At 44.4% G+C, this 13,756-nt stretch overlaps 1 protein-coding gene across 1 annotated transcript; it reads left to right on the plus strand.

Moving 5' to 3' along the window:
• Nucleotides 1–1,618: 1,618 nt before the first annotated feature.
• LOC128151204 (olfactory receptor 151-like) lies at nucleotides 1,619–9,273 on the plus strand. Its single transcript, XM_052808404.1, is given in 6 exon segments — nucleotides 1,619–1,635; nucleotides 7,203–7,632; nucleotides 7,634–7,737; nucleotides 7,739–7,788; nucleotides 8,890–9,109; nucleotides 9,111–9,273. Coding segments are annotated over 6 exon segments (984 nt in total).
• Nucleotides 9,274–13,756: the final 4,483 nt, after the last annotated feature.

Genomic DNA, 13,756 nt, shown 5'->3' on the forward strand with positions numbered 1-13,756 from the left:
TGTCAATCAACAAACATTTCAGACCAACACTGTTTTTTACCTGAAGCCACAGGAACATTGAAATCGAATTAAAAAAATCTTTCACTTCTCAAGGTTTTGTATCCTTCTTTAGTTTCTTTAAGATCTTGATCTTCTCATAAAAAAAAAAAAGAAGAATTAGAGCCCCTTGTTTGGCAATGACACCCCCCCCCCCCATAATTTCCATCTTTTCCTTTTTTTTTAGCCAACTGAATATACCAACTCTTCCATTCTGTCAGGTAGAGAGTGTTCCTCCTTTCGTCTCACTCCTTAAAAACCTTTTCAGAACTGAGACCAGTGAAACACCCCAGGGAATAATCAAGCAAACAAAAGCCTTGGAGAGCTTGTTGTCACTAACCTCATATGCACATAAATAACCATTCTTTTCCTGTACACTGTTTGGAATTAGCGCTTTCTTAGCCTACATTTTGATTACTTTTGGGCCTGGATGGAATTCTATTGATAGATAGGATGGATGACAACTAAGTGGAAGATTACTATGATGATCATCATTGCTATCAGGTCAACACTGGGTTCTACAGATGTGTTGAGGTCTAAAACTGACCTGGATTCAATGCCAGGCAGCTACCTGAGTGTCAGCTATTTCAGTCATCCTCTGGAGATGCTGCTTGATCTTCTTTTTCTGCAGAGTGACTGTGTTCCTAGCTGTGGTATCGCAAATAAGTGAGATGATTGTTCCAGGTCTTGGTTTTTCATCTCAGATTTCTAGCTCACATTTGAGAAGGCCAGGTGGACTGTAATTTGTTAGTCAACATTCAGACTGCTTAGTCTCCAAGGCCAGACAGAAACAGCTTGATGAATAAATATCTCTTGGCAAAGCAAAACTTTGCATCAGCTTGGTGAGCCTCAAAAAGAAAAAAAAAAATCATAAGAACATGGGGAATTTCAAAGATCACATGAAAAAAGTGAAGTCCCCAAAAAGTAGAAGGGGAAGTTGTATTATGCAAATACCACTAGATGGGAGTGTAGTCAAAACAATCTGAAATACCAATTTCTATCACAGTGACTTTGGCCTGCACAGGTGCAGAGCTGGTCCTAGCTGAACTGCAGAGACTGAATGTCATCCATTTTGATTGCTAACATGAGATGGAATAAATCTGGCTCAAAAATACAAAATCTCCCTGTTGACTTTCACTTGGGATACCCTTAGCTTCCCACCAAGTGGTCAGTCTGTCAGTTCCATGATAGAAATAAAATGTTCAACCAGGCAGCCTCAGCTACATCATTGCCATGGTCTCTGTGTCTAAGTGTCATCTAGAGGTTTTAGTTTGGAGGACAAGACACACCAGAAGACAGATCTCTGTTCTTGGCGCCAGAATGCCTTCATATAATTAATTCACACACTATTAATTTGTACCTAGCCTCAGGTAGTTATTTACAAACTCCATCTGGAAAGTGAAGAAAGAATGGGCAATGTGAGTCTTTCAGTATCAAAATTGTCACCTGAAGAGGCTATTGAAACTCACAAAAGTATCTGTGTCTCTCCACTGAGAAAGCTACACTGAGTATCTAGTTGATTCTAGATATCCAGGTATCTCGTTAAAATAGTCAGATGTTCGAGAGGCTAAATTTGGGTGAGATGACTTCAGCTTCTAAGTATCTAAGGACATTTCTGTCTTCCTTTTTTAAACCTGAGAATGATTACAATACTTGCTCTGTAAGTAAAATACTTGAGTCCTAGCTGCCATGTAGCTCAAAGAGTCATTACCCCCAGCTCCCTTACTACCAGATGGTGCCCTAGTTCTGCCATGGGGTGGAAAGTAATGCAACGGTCATAAGTGCTGAGAGGGACTCAGCAGTGATGGTCTGTGCATATTGTGTTCAATGTAAAATGCATTATCTGCTGCTGGGGAAAAAAAAGTAGGCCACCAGGAGGAGATTTTGCATATCTCAGGTGAGTACCTACATTTGGGTACACGGAAGGCTTACATGCAGTGCTCTTGTGAATTAAGGAAGAGAGAACAAAATGAAGATTTTATGAATTATAATTCTTCAGAAGCATTCGAACTGCAACCATATAACACCAACTTTGAATTGCTTTTGGATTTTTTTTTAACCAGGTGTCCCACCAGCATTAGGCCAAGGAGCATCTTGCCAATACAGATAACATCTTCCTGACGGATTTATTAAAATTTCAATTTGCTTTTGGGCTATGAGATTACTTGAAATACAAGGCAGCCAACCATACTGAGCATTAACAGTAAGTAGGCCCCAGAGACAGGTAATAAAATGAGTGCTTTTAGGCTGTACAGAAAAGGAATTTCAGAGAGATGTGTACAAGCTTCTCACTTTACCTGTTGGACATGGGTGGAAATCTTTGCGAAGGTAAACACAAAGAAGAACACATAACAACAAAATGAGATTTCTGCTCACCTGAACCTGAAGGCTAAGACTTCATCTGGCCAAATTTGACACTGAATAAACTCAAGTTAATTTCGCTTCACATGGAGCTTTTTCTCTTCCATGAAATTCAAGCTATATTATGCGTGTTGAAAATTGGATTAATTTACTTAAACCTATATGTCCAGTGTCATTTTAGGTTCATTTTGATTTCTTTTCTTGCCTGCATTTTGCTCAAGAAGAATGCAGGTCTATTGCAGGTATTGTGTCACACTTGCCATCAGACTGCAGAAACCTCAGACAGAATAAGATCTACATTAAGTAGCTGAACCCTGCACTCAGACCCAGAATCAAACACTTAACATTGCAGTTTCTACCATGTAGGCCTGTACACATGATTGTGATGTCTAAGCTCCCATTTATAGTCTATGGAGATTTGGTCAATATGGCCTGAAGAGCTATTCAGCTGATCAACCTACAGTGGGATTCAGGTGCCAAATAAAGGAGCCAAATACCATTTCATACACAGTAGGGTACCACAGACATCTTCACAACAATGGTATGGCATAGAATCATAGAATCATAGAATTATTTCGGTTGGAAAAGACCTTCAAGATCATCAGGTCCAACCATTAACCATGCCCCCTAAACCATGCCCTGGAGTACCCTGTCCACTCACTTTTTGAATACCTCCAGGGATGGTGACTCAACCACTTCCCTGGGCAGCCCATTCCAATGTTTGACAACCCTCTCAGTAAAAAAACTTTTCCTAATATCTAACCTAAATCTCCCTTGCCTCAACTTGAGGCCGTTTCCTCTTGTCCTATCTCCAGACACCTGAGAGGAGACCAACACCCACCTCACTACAACCCCCTTTCAGGTAGTTCTAGAGAGCTATAAGGTCTCCCCTCAACCTCCTCTTTTCTAGACTGAACAACCCCAGATCCCTCAGCCGCTCCTCATAAGACTTGTGCTCAAGGCCCCTCACCAACTTGGTTGCCCTTCTCCGGACACGCTCAAGCAGCTCTATGTCTTTCCTGTAGTGAGGGGCCCAAAACTGAACACAGTACTCGGGGTGCAGCCTCACCAGTGCCGAGTACAGGGGAACAACCACCTCCCTGTTCCTGCTGGCCACACTGTTCCTGATACAGGCTAGGATGTGATTGGCCTTCTTGGCCACCTGGGCACACTGCTGGCTCATATTCAGCCGGCTGTCAACCAGCACCCCCAGGTCCTTTTCTGCCGGGCAGCTTTCCAGCCACTCTTCCCCAAGCCTGTAGCGCTGCATGGGGTTGCCGTGACCGAAGTGCAGGACCCGGCACTTGGCCTTGTTAAACTTCATACAATTGGCCTCAGCCCATCGATCCAGCCTGTCCAGATCCCTCTGCAGAGCCTCCCTACCCTCAAGCAGATCGACCCTGCCTCCCAACTTGGTGTCGTCTGCAAACTTGCTGAGGGTGCACTCAATCCCCTCATCCAAATCATCGAAAAAGATATTAAACAGAACAGGACCCCACACCGAGCCCTGGGGAACACCACTTGTGACCCGCCGCCAACTGGATTTCACCCCATTCACCACTACCCTCTGGGCTCGGCCATCCAGCCAGTATTTCACCCAGTGAATAGTGCACTTATCCAGGTCACAAGACGCCAGCTTCTCAGGGAGTATGCCATGAGAGACAGTGTCAAAGGCCTTGCTGAAGTCTAGGAAAATAACATCGACAGCCTTTCCCTCATCCACTAGGCGGGTCACCCAGTCATAGAAGGAGATCAGGTTGGTCAAGCAGGACCTGCCTTTTGTAAACCCATGCTGACTGGGCCTGATCCCCCTCTTAACCTGGAGCTGCCGTGTGAGTGCTCTCAAGACAAACCGTTCCATAATCTTTCCCTGTACCGAGGTCAGGCTGACAGGCCTGTAGTTCCCCGGGTCCTCCCTCTGACCCTTCTTATAAATGGGAGTCACATTGGCAAGCCTCCAGTCCTCTGGGACCTCCCCTGTTGACCAGGAACGCTGATAGATGATAGAGAGTGGCTTGGCAAGGACCTCTGCCAGTTCCCTCAGTACTCTTGGATGGATCCCATCAGGTCCCATAGATTTGTGAGTGTCCAGATGGCGTAGCAGGTCCCTAACTAATTCCTCCTGGATTAAGGGGGGTATGTTATGCTCTTCATCCTTACCTTCCAGCTCATGAGGTGGAGTACCCTGAGGATGACTGGAGTCACTATTAAAGACTGAGGCAAAGGAGGCATTAAGTACCTTGGCCTTTTCCTCATCACTGGTTGCTACGTTCCCTTCTGTATCCATTAAAGGATAGATATTCTCCTTGGGATTCTTTTTACTGTTAACATATTTGTAAAAACATTTTTTCTTGTCCCTTACAATAGTGGCCAGATTTAGTTCTAGCTGAGTTCTAGCTAGGACCTATGGGAGATCCTTCCAGAGTGACTGCTGGAGTTCTGATATTTTTAGGCATCTGAAATAGTCCTAGATGCCTATGTTTAGGCAGTTTAATTAAGTTCCTTGCTCAGGAGACACCTGAATTGGAGACTTCTAAAATTATATGCTTGTTTGGATGTCAGTTACTCATGAGGACTCAGTTCATTATTTGCAAAGTTGTTTATTATGGATAAAAAAGGTGTGTTCAGTGTTTGGGCAGTTAACAGTTATTCACACTGGGAAAGAAGTGTCCATTGACTCTTAGCAGGAACAACAAATAGGTGTTTTTTTCCCTTTAATTTAGGAAGGCAACATCAATAACAGCAGGTCAGTCAGACAAGTGCACTGACCCTAGTGCATCTGACATGACACTGGATGCTCATGTTAGGCACTGTCTTTTCTTACTCCTAGATCACCAATGCTAGGTGCAGAAAACACAAACATTGCTAAAAAGATGCATGCTGCATGTGAACAACTTAATTATTGGAATAATTTCAGTTCGTTGTCAGACAAAATATTGAAGACCAAATTAGGAAAAAATATGACACTTCAATTTTTTTGAATTTCTGCCCTGTTTTTTTTATTTGCCATGTGTTTGACGCTGAAGCCAAGTGGCAAAAGCACTCAAGACATGTGGGGTCTAGCCCAGACCATGCTGAACTCTTCCTCCAGTGTAGACTGAGAAGAAAGCACTTCAGGGTTTGGTATTTGCCAGAGCATCCATGCTAATAGCCTGTTTGTACCATTGACTTGGCATCCATGTTAATAGCCAGTCTGTTTGCACCACTGACTTGGCCTACTCTGTCTTTCACTCCAGGGTGCTGGTCTATCCTGTAATCCCCACAGCACACCTATTTCCATGTTTCTCTTCTTCTTTCTGGAGCTTTGCTTCAGGTCCTCCTGTGAAGGAACTCAAGCAATAGTAACACTAGTTCTCCTCATCATCTGCTTCAGATCAGAAATCCAGCTGTGGTTTGGCCCAGCAGAGGTTGTTCTCTGAAATGCTACTGCATGTTCTCATGCCATACATGAATGCCTCCATCAAAGGTATGTTGTAAAGACACCATTCAAGTTGGTTGTGATACAGTCCCCTCTCACTGGGTATAATAGATACCCAGCTCACAGTACATTTGTTAGATATCTAGATGCCTTTGGAAAATCAAATATAATTGGAAATAATATGTGTGGGGGATGGAGAAAGCAAAAATTATTAGTAAATTTCAGTGCAGTATTAACATATTATAAACTTTAATCAAGAATGTTACTGGGATCCTTTATTGATAATAATCAATAAATTATTTAAAATTTCCATTAGGAAAACTATCAAAGGAGATTTTATGTTCATAGTCCAGGGCATCTAATGAGCCACAAGGGACTTCTGAGTTCATCTTGGTTCCAGTCTGTATGGAGATTTATTAAAGAGAAAGCAAACACTTGAGAAGATCAAACTCTTGGCTTTCATATGAAGATGATGAAAAGAGAAGACAACCTGCAGAATCTATGCTGCATCCCACAACGTGATGTGGGCAGGTGTCTGAGAGACCCCAGTCCATAACTGGCTACCATGGAGGTAAGCCTGACAAAGGACAGTGTGCAGACTTGGGATGGAAGTGAATGAACTGATGAGAAGATTAATTTCTGACTTTCTGTGTTTTTCTATCAGTGGAAATAATTGCCTGTGTGCTGAACTGTAAGGCTCATCATTTACTGACATGATTTTATTATGTCAGTCACAGCTTTATCCAAATATCCCAATATTTTTTAAGTGAGGAGACTTTGAACAACTGAACAAACTGCATAGACAGTCCTCCCCATGCCTAAAATTTCCTTCCCTTGTAAATCCACTGGGTCACCCAAGATGCAGAATATAGGAAAACTTGTGTGGAGATTGTCTGGTTGCAGAAACTGATCTGATGTGACTGCAAGGTAATGCCATAGTTTAGGTGTAGGTAGTTTTGAATACCTTTCCCCATGTTGGCATAGCTGGGTGATCTGCAAAGGAGCATAAGTATATAAATGTATATCTAGAGCACAAAAATTAAGAATTAGGGTATGCCTCTACAAGCCAGCAAAACAAGCCAGGACACTGAGCCAAAAAGTGGTGTGTAATCATCCATACTTCTTAGAAAAGAAGAAAACTGTCTTGTCCCTGAGGCATACCAACAGTGATTGAAACTGAGATAAGACAATCTGTTTTTTTCATGGAAAATGTTGCTGAAATGCTTTAAGAGTTGGAATTTTAAATAAGTTATCAGGACATAGATATTGGATCCAAGAACTAAGTTGAATAGTGTATCTTTACAGCCATGCATGGAAAAGTTTTTTAATTTTTATATTACATTTTAGTATTTGCTTTCCCCAAGATTCAGCATGACATCAGCTACAGAAAGCAAAACCAAACCTACATTACAGAATTCATCCTCCTGGGATTTGGCAATTTACCTGACCTTCAGGTAACCTGTTCAGCAGGTTCAGAAAACCTCTTCCTGCTCTTTCTGGTGATCTACATGGTGGCAATGATGGGGAACATTCTCATCCTCATGTTGGTGGTGGCTAATCAGCATCTCCACACCCCAGCGTACTTCTTCCTCAGTAACTTGTCCTGCTTGGAGACCTGCTACAGCTCCACCATCCTGCCCAAGCTGCTGGTCAGCTTCCTGACAGGTGACAGAAGTATTTCCTACAGCAGCTGCATGACACAGTTTTTCATATTTGCTTTTCTAGTTGGGGTAGAGTGTTAACTCCTGGAAGTGATGTCATACGATCTATACTTAGCAGTATGCAAACCTTTGCATTACATCACCCTAATGAATCATTACGTTTTGCATAACACTAGCTGCAGGGGCCTGACTTACTGGGTTTATGATCAGCTTTGTTATCACACTGTTGATGTCACAAATGGTGTACTGTGATCACAGTGAGATTCTGTGATTTCACATCTATGATAAAATGCTCCTGCAATGACACACTCTGTATTGGGTTTGTGTGGCAAGGTTTTGGTAGTGGGGGGTTACAGGGGTGGCTTCTGTGAGAAGCTGCTAGAAGCTTCCCCTGTGTTCGACAGAGCCAATACCAGCCGGCTCTAAGATGGACCCACTGCCGGCCAAGGCCGAGCCAATTAACGATAGTGGTAGCGACTATGTGATAACCTATTTAAGAAGGGAAAAAAGTTGCAGCGGGCACAGAAACGGCAGCTGGAGAGAGGAGTGAGAGAAACAACCTTGCAGACACCAAGGTTAGTGAAGAAGGAGGAGGAGCTCCAGGCACCAGAGCAGAGATTCCCCTGCAGCCCGTGGTGAAGACCATGGTGAGGCAGGCTGTCCCCCTGCAGCCCATGGAGGTCCACGGTGGAGCAGATCTCCACCTGCAGCCCATGGGGGACCCCATGCTGGAGCAGGTGGGTGCCCGAAGGAGGCTGTAATTCCATGGGAAGCCCACGCTGGAGCAGGCTCCTGCCAGGACCTGTGGATCTGTGGAGAGAGGAGCCCACTCTGGAGCAGGTTTTCTGGCGGGACTTGCAACCCCGCGGGGGACCCACGCTGGAGCAGTGTGCTCCTGAAGGACTACACACTGGAAGGGACCTATGCTGGAGCAGTTTGTGAAGAACTGCAGCCCATGGGAAGGACGCACATTAGAGAAGTTCGTGGAGGACTGTCTCCCACGGGAGGGACCCCATGCTGGAGCAGAGGAAGAGTGTGATGGGTCCTGCCCCTGAAGAGGATGAAGCGGCAGAGACAACATGTGATGAACTGACCGTAACCCCCATTCCCCGTCCCCCTGTGCTGCTGGTGGGGGTAGGTAGAGAATCCCAGAGTGAAGTTGTGCCCGGGAAGAAGGGAGGGGTGGAGGGAAGGTGTTTTGAGATTTGGTTTTATTTCTCATTACCCTACTCTGGTTGATTGGCAATAAATTAATTTTCCCCAAGTTGTGTCTGTTTTGCCCGTGACGGTAATTGGTTGAGTGATTTCTCCCTGTCCTTATCTTGACCCATGAACCCTTTGTTATATTTTCTCTCCCCTGTCCAGCTGAGGGGGGGAGTGGTAGAACAGCTTCAGTGGGCACCTGGCATATAGCCAGGGTCAACCTACCACAACTTCTAATAGAAGTTATAACATCTTTGATGTCTGCTACATGTACTATGCTGCCCTTTCTTTTCTCTGTAGCATCCTGTATTTTAAACATGATCACCATCCTGAGAATCCCTTCAGCTACAGAAAGGCAAAAGGCATCTTCCACATGCTCTTCTCACCTCATTGTGGTCACTATTTTCTATTCAACTCTCATCCTTGTCTATGTTACCAAAAACTTACAACTTCACAGCTTTCAACAAGTTGTTCTCTGTCTTCTACACTGTGGTGACACCCATGGTGAATCCACTTATCTACCCCTTAAGAATCAAAGAAGTCAGAGGAGCCCTGGGGAAAGAAGTCCAGGCATTTATGGGTTTATATAAATGATATATCAAAAGCTATGCTTTGTGGAGCTTTTGGGGGAGGGGGCAGACTATAAAAATATAAAGCATTGGAGGTAATTTCCACAGCAAGTATATGGTCATTGATGTAGCAATTTGCCTAGTCACAAGTGGAGTTGGGTGGTTGTTTGGGGGGAAAAAAAAAAAACGGTTTTTTTTGGCTTCCTCAAAAAACCCATGTAAACCCAAAGTGTAAGCACACCCCAAAATAATCTTGATTAAGCTCAAAACAGCTTTGTAATGTTTTCATATTATTTCAGTCACTTAGAAATCAAAAGCCACAAGAAGAAAAAAAATGTGTCTTATGACTACAGACACACGGGGCACAGAGTGGCCCCGTGTGTCAATATGGGTATGGCTATATGGGGCACAGAAAAGGATCTTGGCCAAGTGTCATGTGGTGTGGCAGGATTCAGCTTCCCGAATGTAGAGATACAGTGTCCTTTAGGTGCTGTGGGGATGCTTCCCTGGACTGTGCCTACTACTGCTCTGAAAGCATGTAGGTCTCTCCTAGGGCACAGGCCATTTCTGGCTACGTTGTGAAGACCTCATGGATGTGCTAGAGCTTCTCCTGTGTCATGGGATGCTTGCGCTCTGCCTGCCCATGCCAGAGGGAGCTTGTGGCAGTGTAGGTGAGAGCCAGGCTGCACTACAAGTCCAGAGGTTGAGTTCCACTTCCTTAGGAGCAACCTTTAGTAGTGTGGATGCTGGCAATGCTTCCCTTGGGATTGTTACAGAGGCACGCACAAGCAAATCCAACAGGTGTTAAAGCTCAGATTTATTCTTCAGTAAAAAGTTAGTTAGAACTCCGATAACGTTTGTAAACCACGGGCTCAATGATGTAAGGGGAATTAGTACTACACAGCTGACTTAAGAGTTCTTAAAATTTAAAATGATGACTCAAAATACTCACATCATGGACCTAAAAGATGAGGGCTCTCAACCTCAAGGAGTTACCTAGGGCGGCGTCCCGATCCAAGGGGGAGTCCCTGACTGCAGACCCACTGCTCCGAGGAGGACTGATTCCAAAATGTCCTCCAGCGGGGCCCCATTTATAACCTTGTCGAATCTGATCTGTGGTCATTTTAATCCCTATTGGCCAAGAAGATCACCTCTGTGTACCTGGCACTTCTTGACTGGCCAGTTTGAATTTCAACCTGTGGCTTCTAGGGTTCAGGTTTTTTTCCTCTTCTTCTTGCCTGGAGAAGTTTCGTTTCCTGCTGGGGGGAGTGTGCTGCCACACAATCCGCCCTGTGACCACAGTCATGACTCAACTGGTTTCCTTGGAGTGGTGGTACAGTCACCTCTTGCCTCCAAAGTTAAAAGGGAGTGCAGTCTGATGAATTTGACGCTCATTGTGGGTCATCATTCCTCCAGGAGTAAACTGAACTTCTTTCAGTAGACAAACTGATAGTATAGCTATATATATAGTCCAAGAATTATTGAACTCTGTGGGTATTGTACAACCACTAGATGGAAGTGATGAAAGCGTTTCACAAGTAGAATTGCTGATGGCTTCCTGCGCATTTCTCTCAAAAACTGCTGGATGAGACTCTCCACTTTTTCTAGAAAGCCACTGATTTGTGGAACCCCTGGACAGTCCCTTCCCCACGACAAGGACCCCCCAGCCACCGCTGCTGCAGCAGCTGCCCAGCAGGCCAGCACCCCACGCCCTGCGCATGGGGGGGGGAGCATGGGGGGAGCCCCCAGGCGCTGCAGGGTGGCGGGGAGGATAAAGACATCTGTACCACTATAGTGACTCTAGAGACAAATCTGAAAAATAAAGGTTGGTGTCTGTTTACATGACAGTAGATAGGGCTACCTTTGAAGCTCATGGAAAGAAAAGGGCTTTGCCAAGAAGAGAACATTCATCTAATCTGAAGATTGATGGTGTGAATTAGACTTTCAGGCATCACTTACACGTCTAAAGTGACATGAATCTTTGCTCACTAAGATAGTACAACATGGGTCAAACCTCACCTAAATTTGACAGCTAAAACTTTGTAATGCAATCTGTGGCAGGTGTTTTGGCTCCCTTGTGGACAGAGAAAGGGAGCTTCTCATTCTAACCCTATTGGTAGTGCCACTGTCCCTTCACCAATTATTTGGGGATCAGAAGGAACCTGAGCACTATAGGTGCCGGGGGTGGCCACCTTTTCTGCTAAGTTTAGCCACCTGAGAAAGCAAAGCAGTGCCAATGCTGGGAATGTGGGTTTTCTCAGAAGTCAGTGGAAAGCCACAAACACCTCTTTCATGTGTGTTTTATCTCGTTCCCAGATATGTGACTCAGTCAGGATGGGCAAGTCACTCTTTGGAGGTGCTTATTTCTTTCCAACGGCTGTAGAAACATCCTAGGTATGAGTCATAAACTTAGAAAGCTGACCTGTGATCTTCTTAGGTATGGGAAAATTAGCATGAGAAATATTAATTTAAACTTAATTCACTTCTATATTCCCTTTAGACCACTGTTCTTTCTAACAGTATTGGGTATATACGTCCAGGTTTTGGTAGCAGGGGTTGCAGGGTGACCTCTGTGAGGAGAGGTCAGGGCCTGCCCTGTGCTCCAAAATGTATCCACCACAGGACACAGTTGAGCCCATCAGCCAAGCTGGTGGCATCTCTGTGAAAACGTGTTCCAGAAAGGGCGGAAAATGCCAGACAGAGAGAAAAAGCATGAACAAAAAGACTGAGAAAGAACAGAGGGAACACCAAGATCAGAGATGGAGGAGGAGGTGCTCCATGGTGCCCAAGCAGATTTTCCCTGCAGCCCATGGAGGACCCACATCAGAGCAGATGGCTATTCCTGAAGGAACTGCAGCTCATGGAGGACCCATGCCAGAGAAGAGGAAAAATGAGAGGGAAGGAGCAGCAGAGAGAAGCTGCTGTGTACTGAGCCTAGCCCCCCCAGGTCCCCAGCACTGCTTGAGGGCAGGGGTAGAGGAGCCTGCAGTGAAGAAGTGAAGTTGAGCCTGGGCAAGTGGGGACGAAATGTAATGTTTTAATGCTTATCTTTGTTTCTCACTACCTGAATCTCTTTTAATTGGCAATAAATTAAATTAATTTTCCTCAGCTTGAGCCTGTTTTGCCCACAGTGTTAACTATAAGCCAGGTCCCTGTGTTTATCTTGACCCACAAGCTTTTTCATCCTATTTTCTCCCCCTCCCATCCCACTGGGGGGGTGGAGAAGTGAGTGAGCAGCTGGGTAGGAGTTTGGCCCCTTACCCTACCACACTAATATTCCTCACCACTTACTGTGCCACCTAATAATCTTAATAATCCAAGCCTAGCATGCGGTTGTTTTCTAATAACCACTGCACAGAAAAGGTGCCCATTCTGCCCTCCTTAGCTGCTGCTACCCTATATTGCCAGTTGTGTACTACAATCACACTTCTCCCAGTCCTCACTGCCCTCCTTCATTTCACATTTTACACTGTAAAAGTTCTTCCTCCTTCTTCCTTCCTAACAGTTTCCATTATACACTTAAAGTGGCGTGAGATACTCAAGCCACTGCATTGTTTTCCCATGTCAACAGAAAGGTGACTGAAACCAGGGTTGACAAGACCTAGATTTATATCTAAAAGGTCAGCCTCTGAGCTATGCTGGTTCCCTAGGCTCCCTTTATGACTATTGGTGAGAAACAGTCTTCTCTGGTCTGTTCTGGTGGTCCACACACCACATAGATCAGAGCTGCTCTTTATATCCACTGACTCTAAAGGGAGAGAAGACGACTAGCTCAAAGCTTTCATATCCAGTGCTTATATCTAAGAATACAATCCAATATCCATGAGCAGCTTACACTTCAGCCCTTAAGTTTTAGCCACGCCTTATGAAATTCTTACCATCTAGACTGTAGGCATCTCTACTGAAAGGCAGAAATAACTGCCTAACATAGGTGTGTGGTGCTAGTTCAGACAGATACATAAAGGGATCCTGCAGATGTCTTGTAGGGTCTGTGTCATGTTTATCAACCCTGTACTGATGTCAGTGGTGCCCTAGGTCACCCTAAATGGCACAAGATGCCTCTGCTTGGGCACCTGAATCAATGCTTGAATATCATTATCTAAAGTACCCGCCTTCTTTTAGAGTGAATGGAGAGGCATTTCTAATGAATTTCTCTTCTCCCTGTATTACAATGAAATGGGTCAAGGCAGAAATAGTATGCTTGGTTTAGACTAGTAAAGGATTTATTTGGGCTGGTTTTAGCTAGATGAAAATTAGCACTGGAACTGATATCAATAAACTTTAAACATTGGCTGTGTAGATGTTTACATCTAAGTTAGTATCTCTTAATATCCAACTGTCAGAAAAAATACTTTTAAAGTGGAATTAGATGATCAAATCATGTCTTCTCTAGGAGGAGATGGATCTTATTCCAGGTTGTGCTCACTGTACTGACTTTATCTAGTCCAACAAAAATGGGGGTTGAGGGTCAGACACACACTTATGCCATAGATAGCCCTACTGAATGA

This window comes from Harpia harpyja, chromosome 14 (assembly GCF_026419915.1).
Source record: "Harpia harpyja isolate bHarHar1 chromosome 14, bHarHar1 primary haplotype, whole genome shotgun sequence".
Classification (NCBI taxonomy): Eukaryota; Metazoa; Chordata; class Aves; order Accipitriformes; family Accipitridae; genus Harpia; species Harpia harpyja.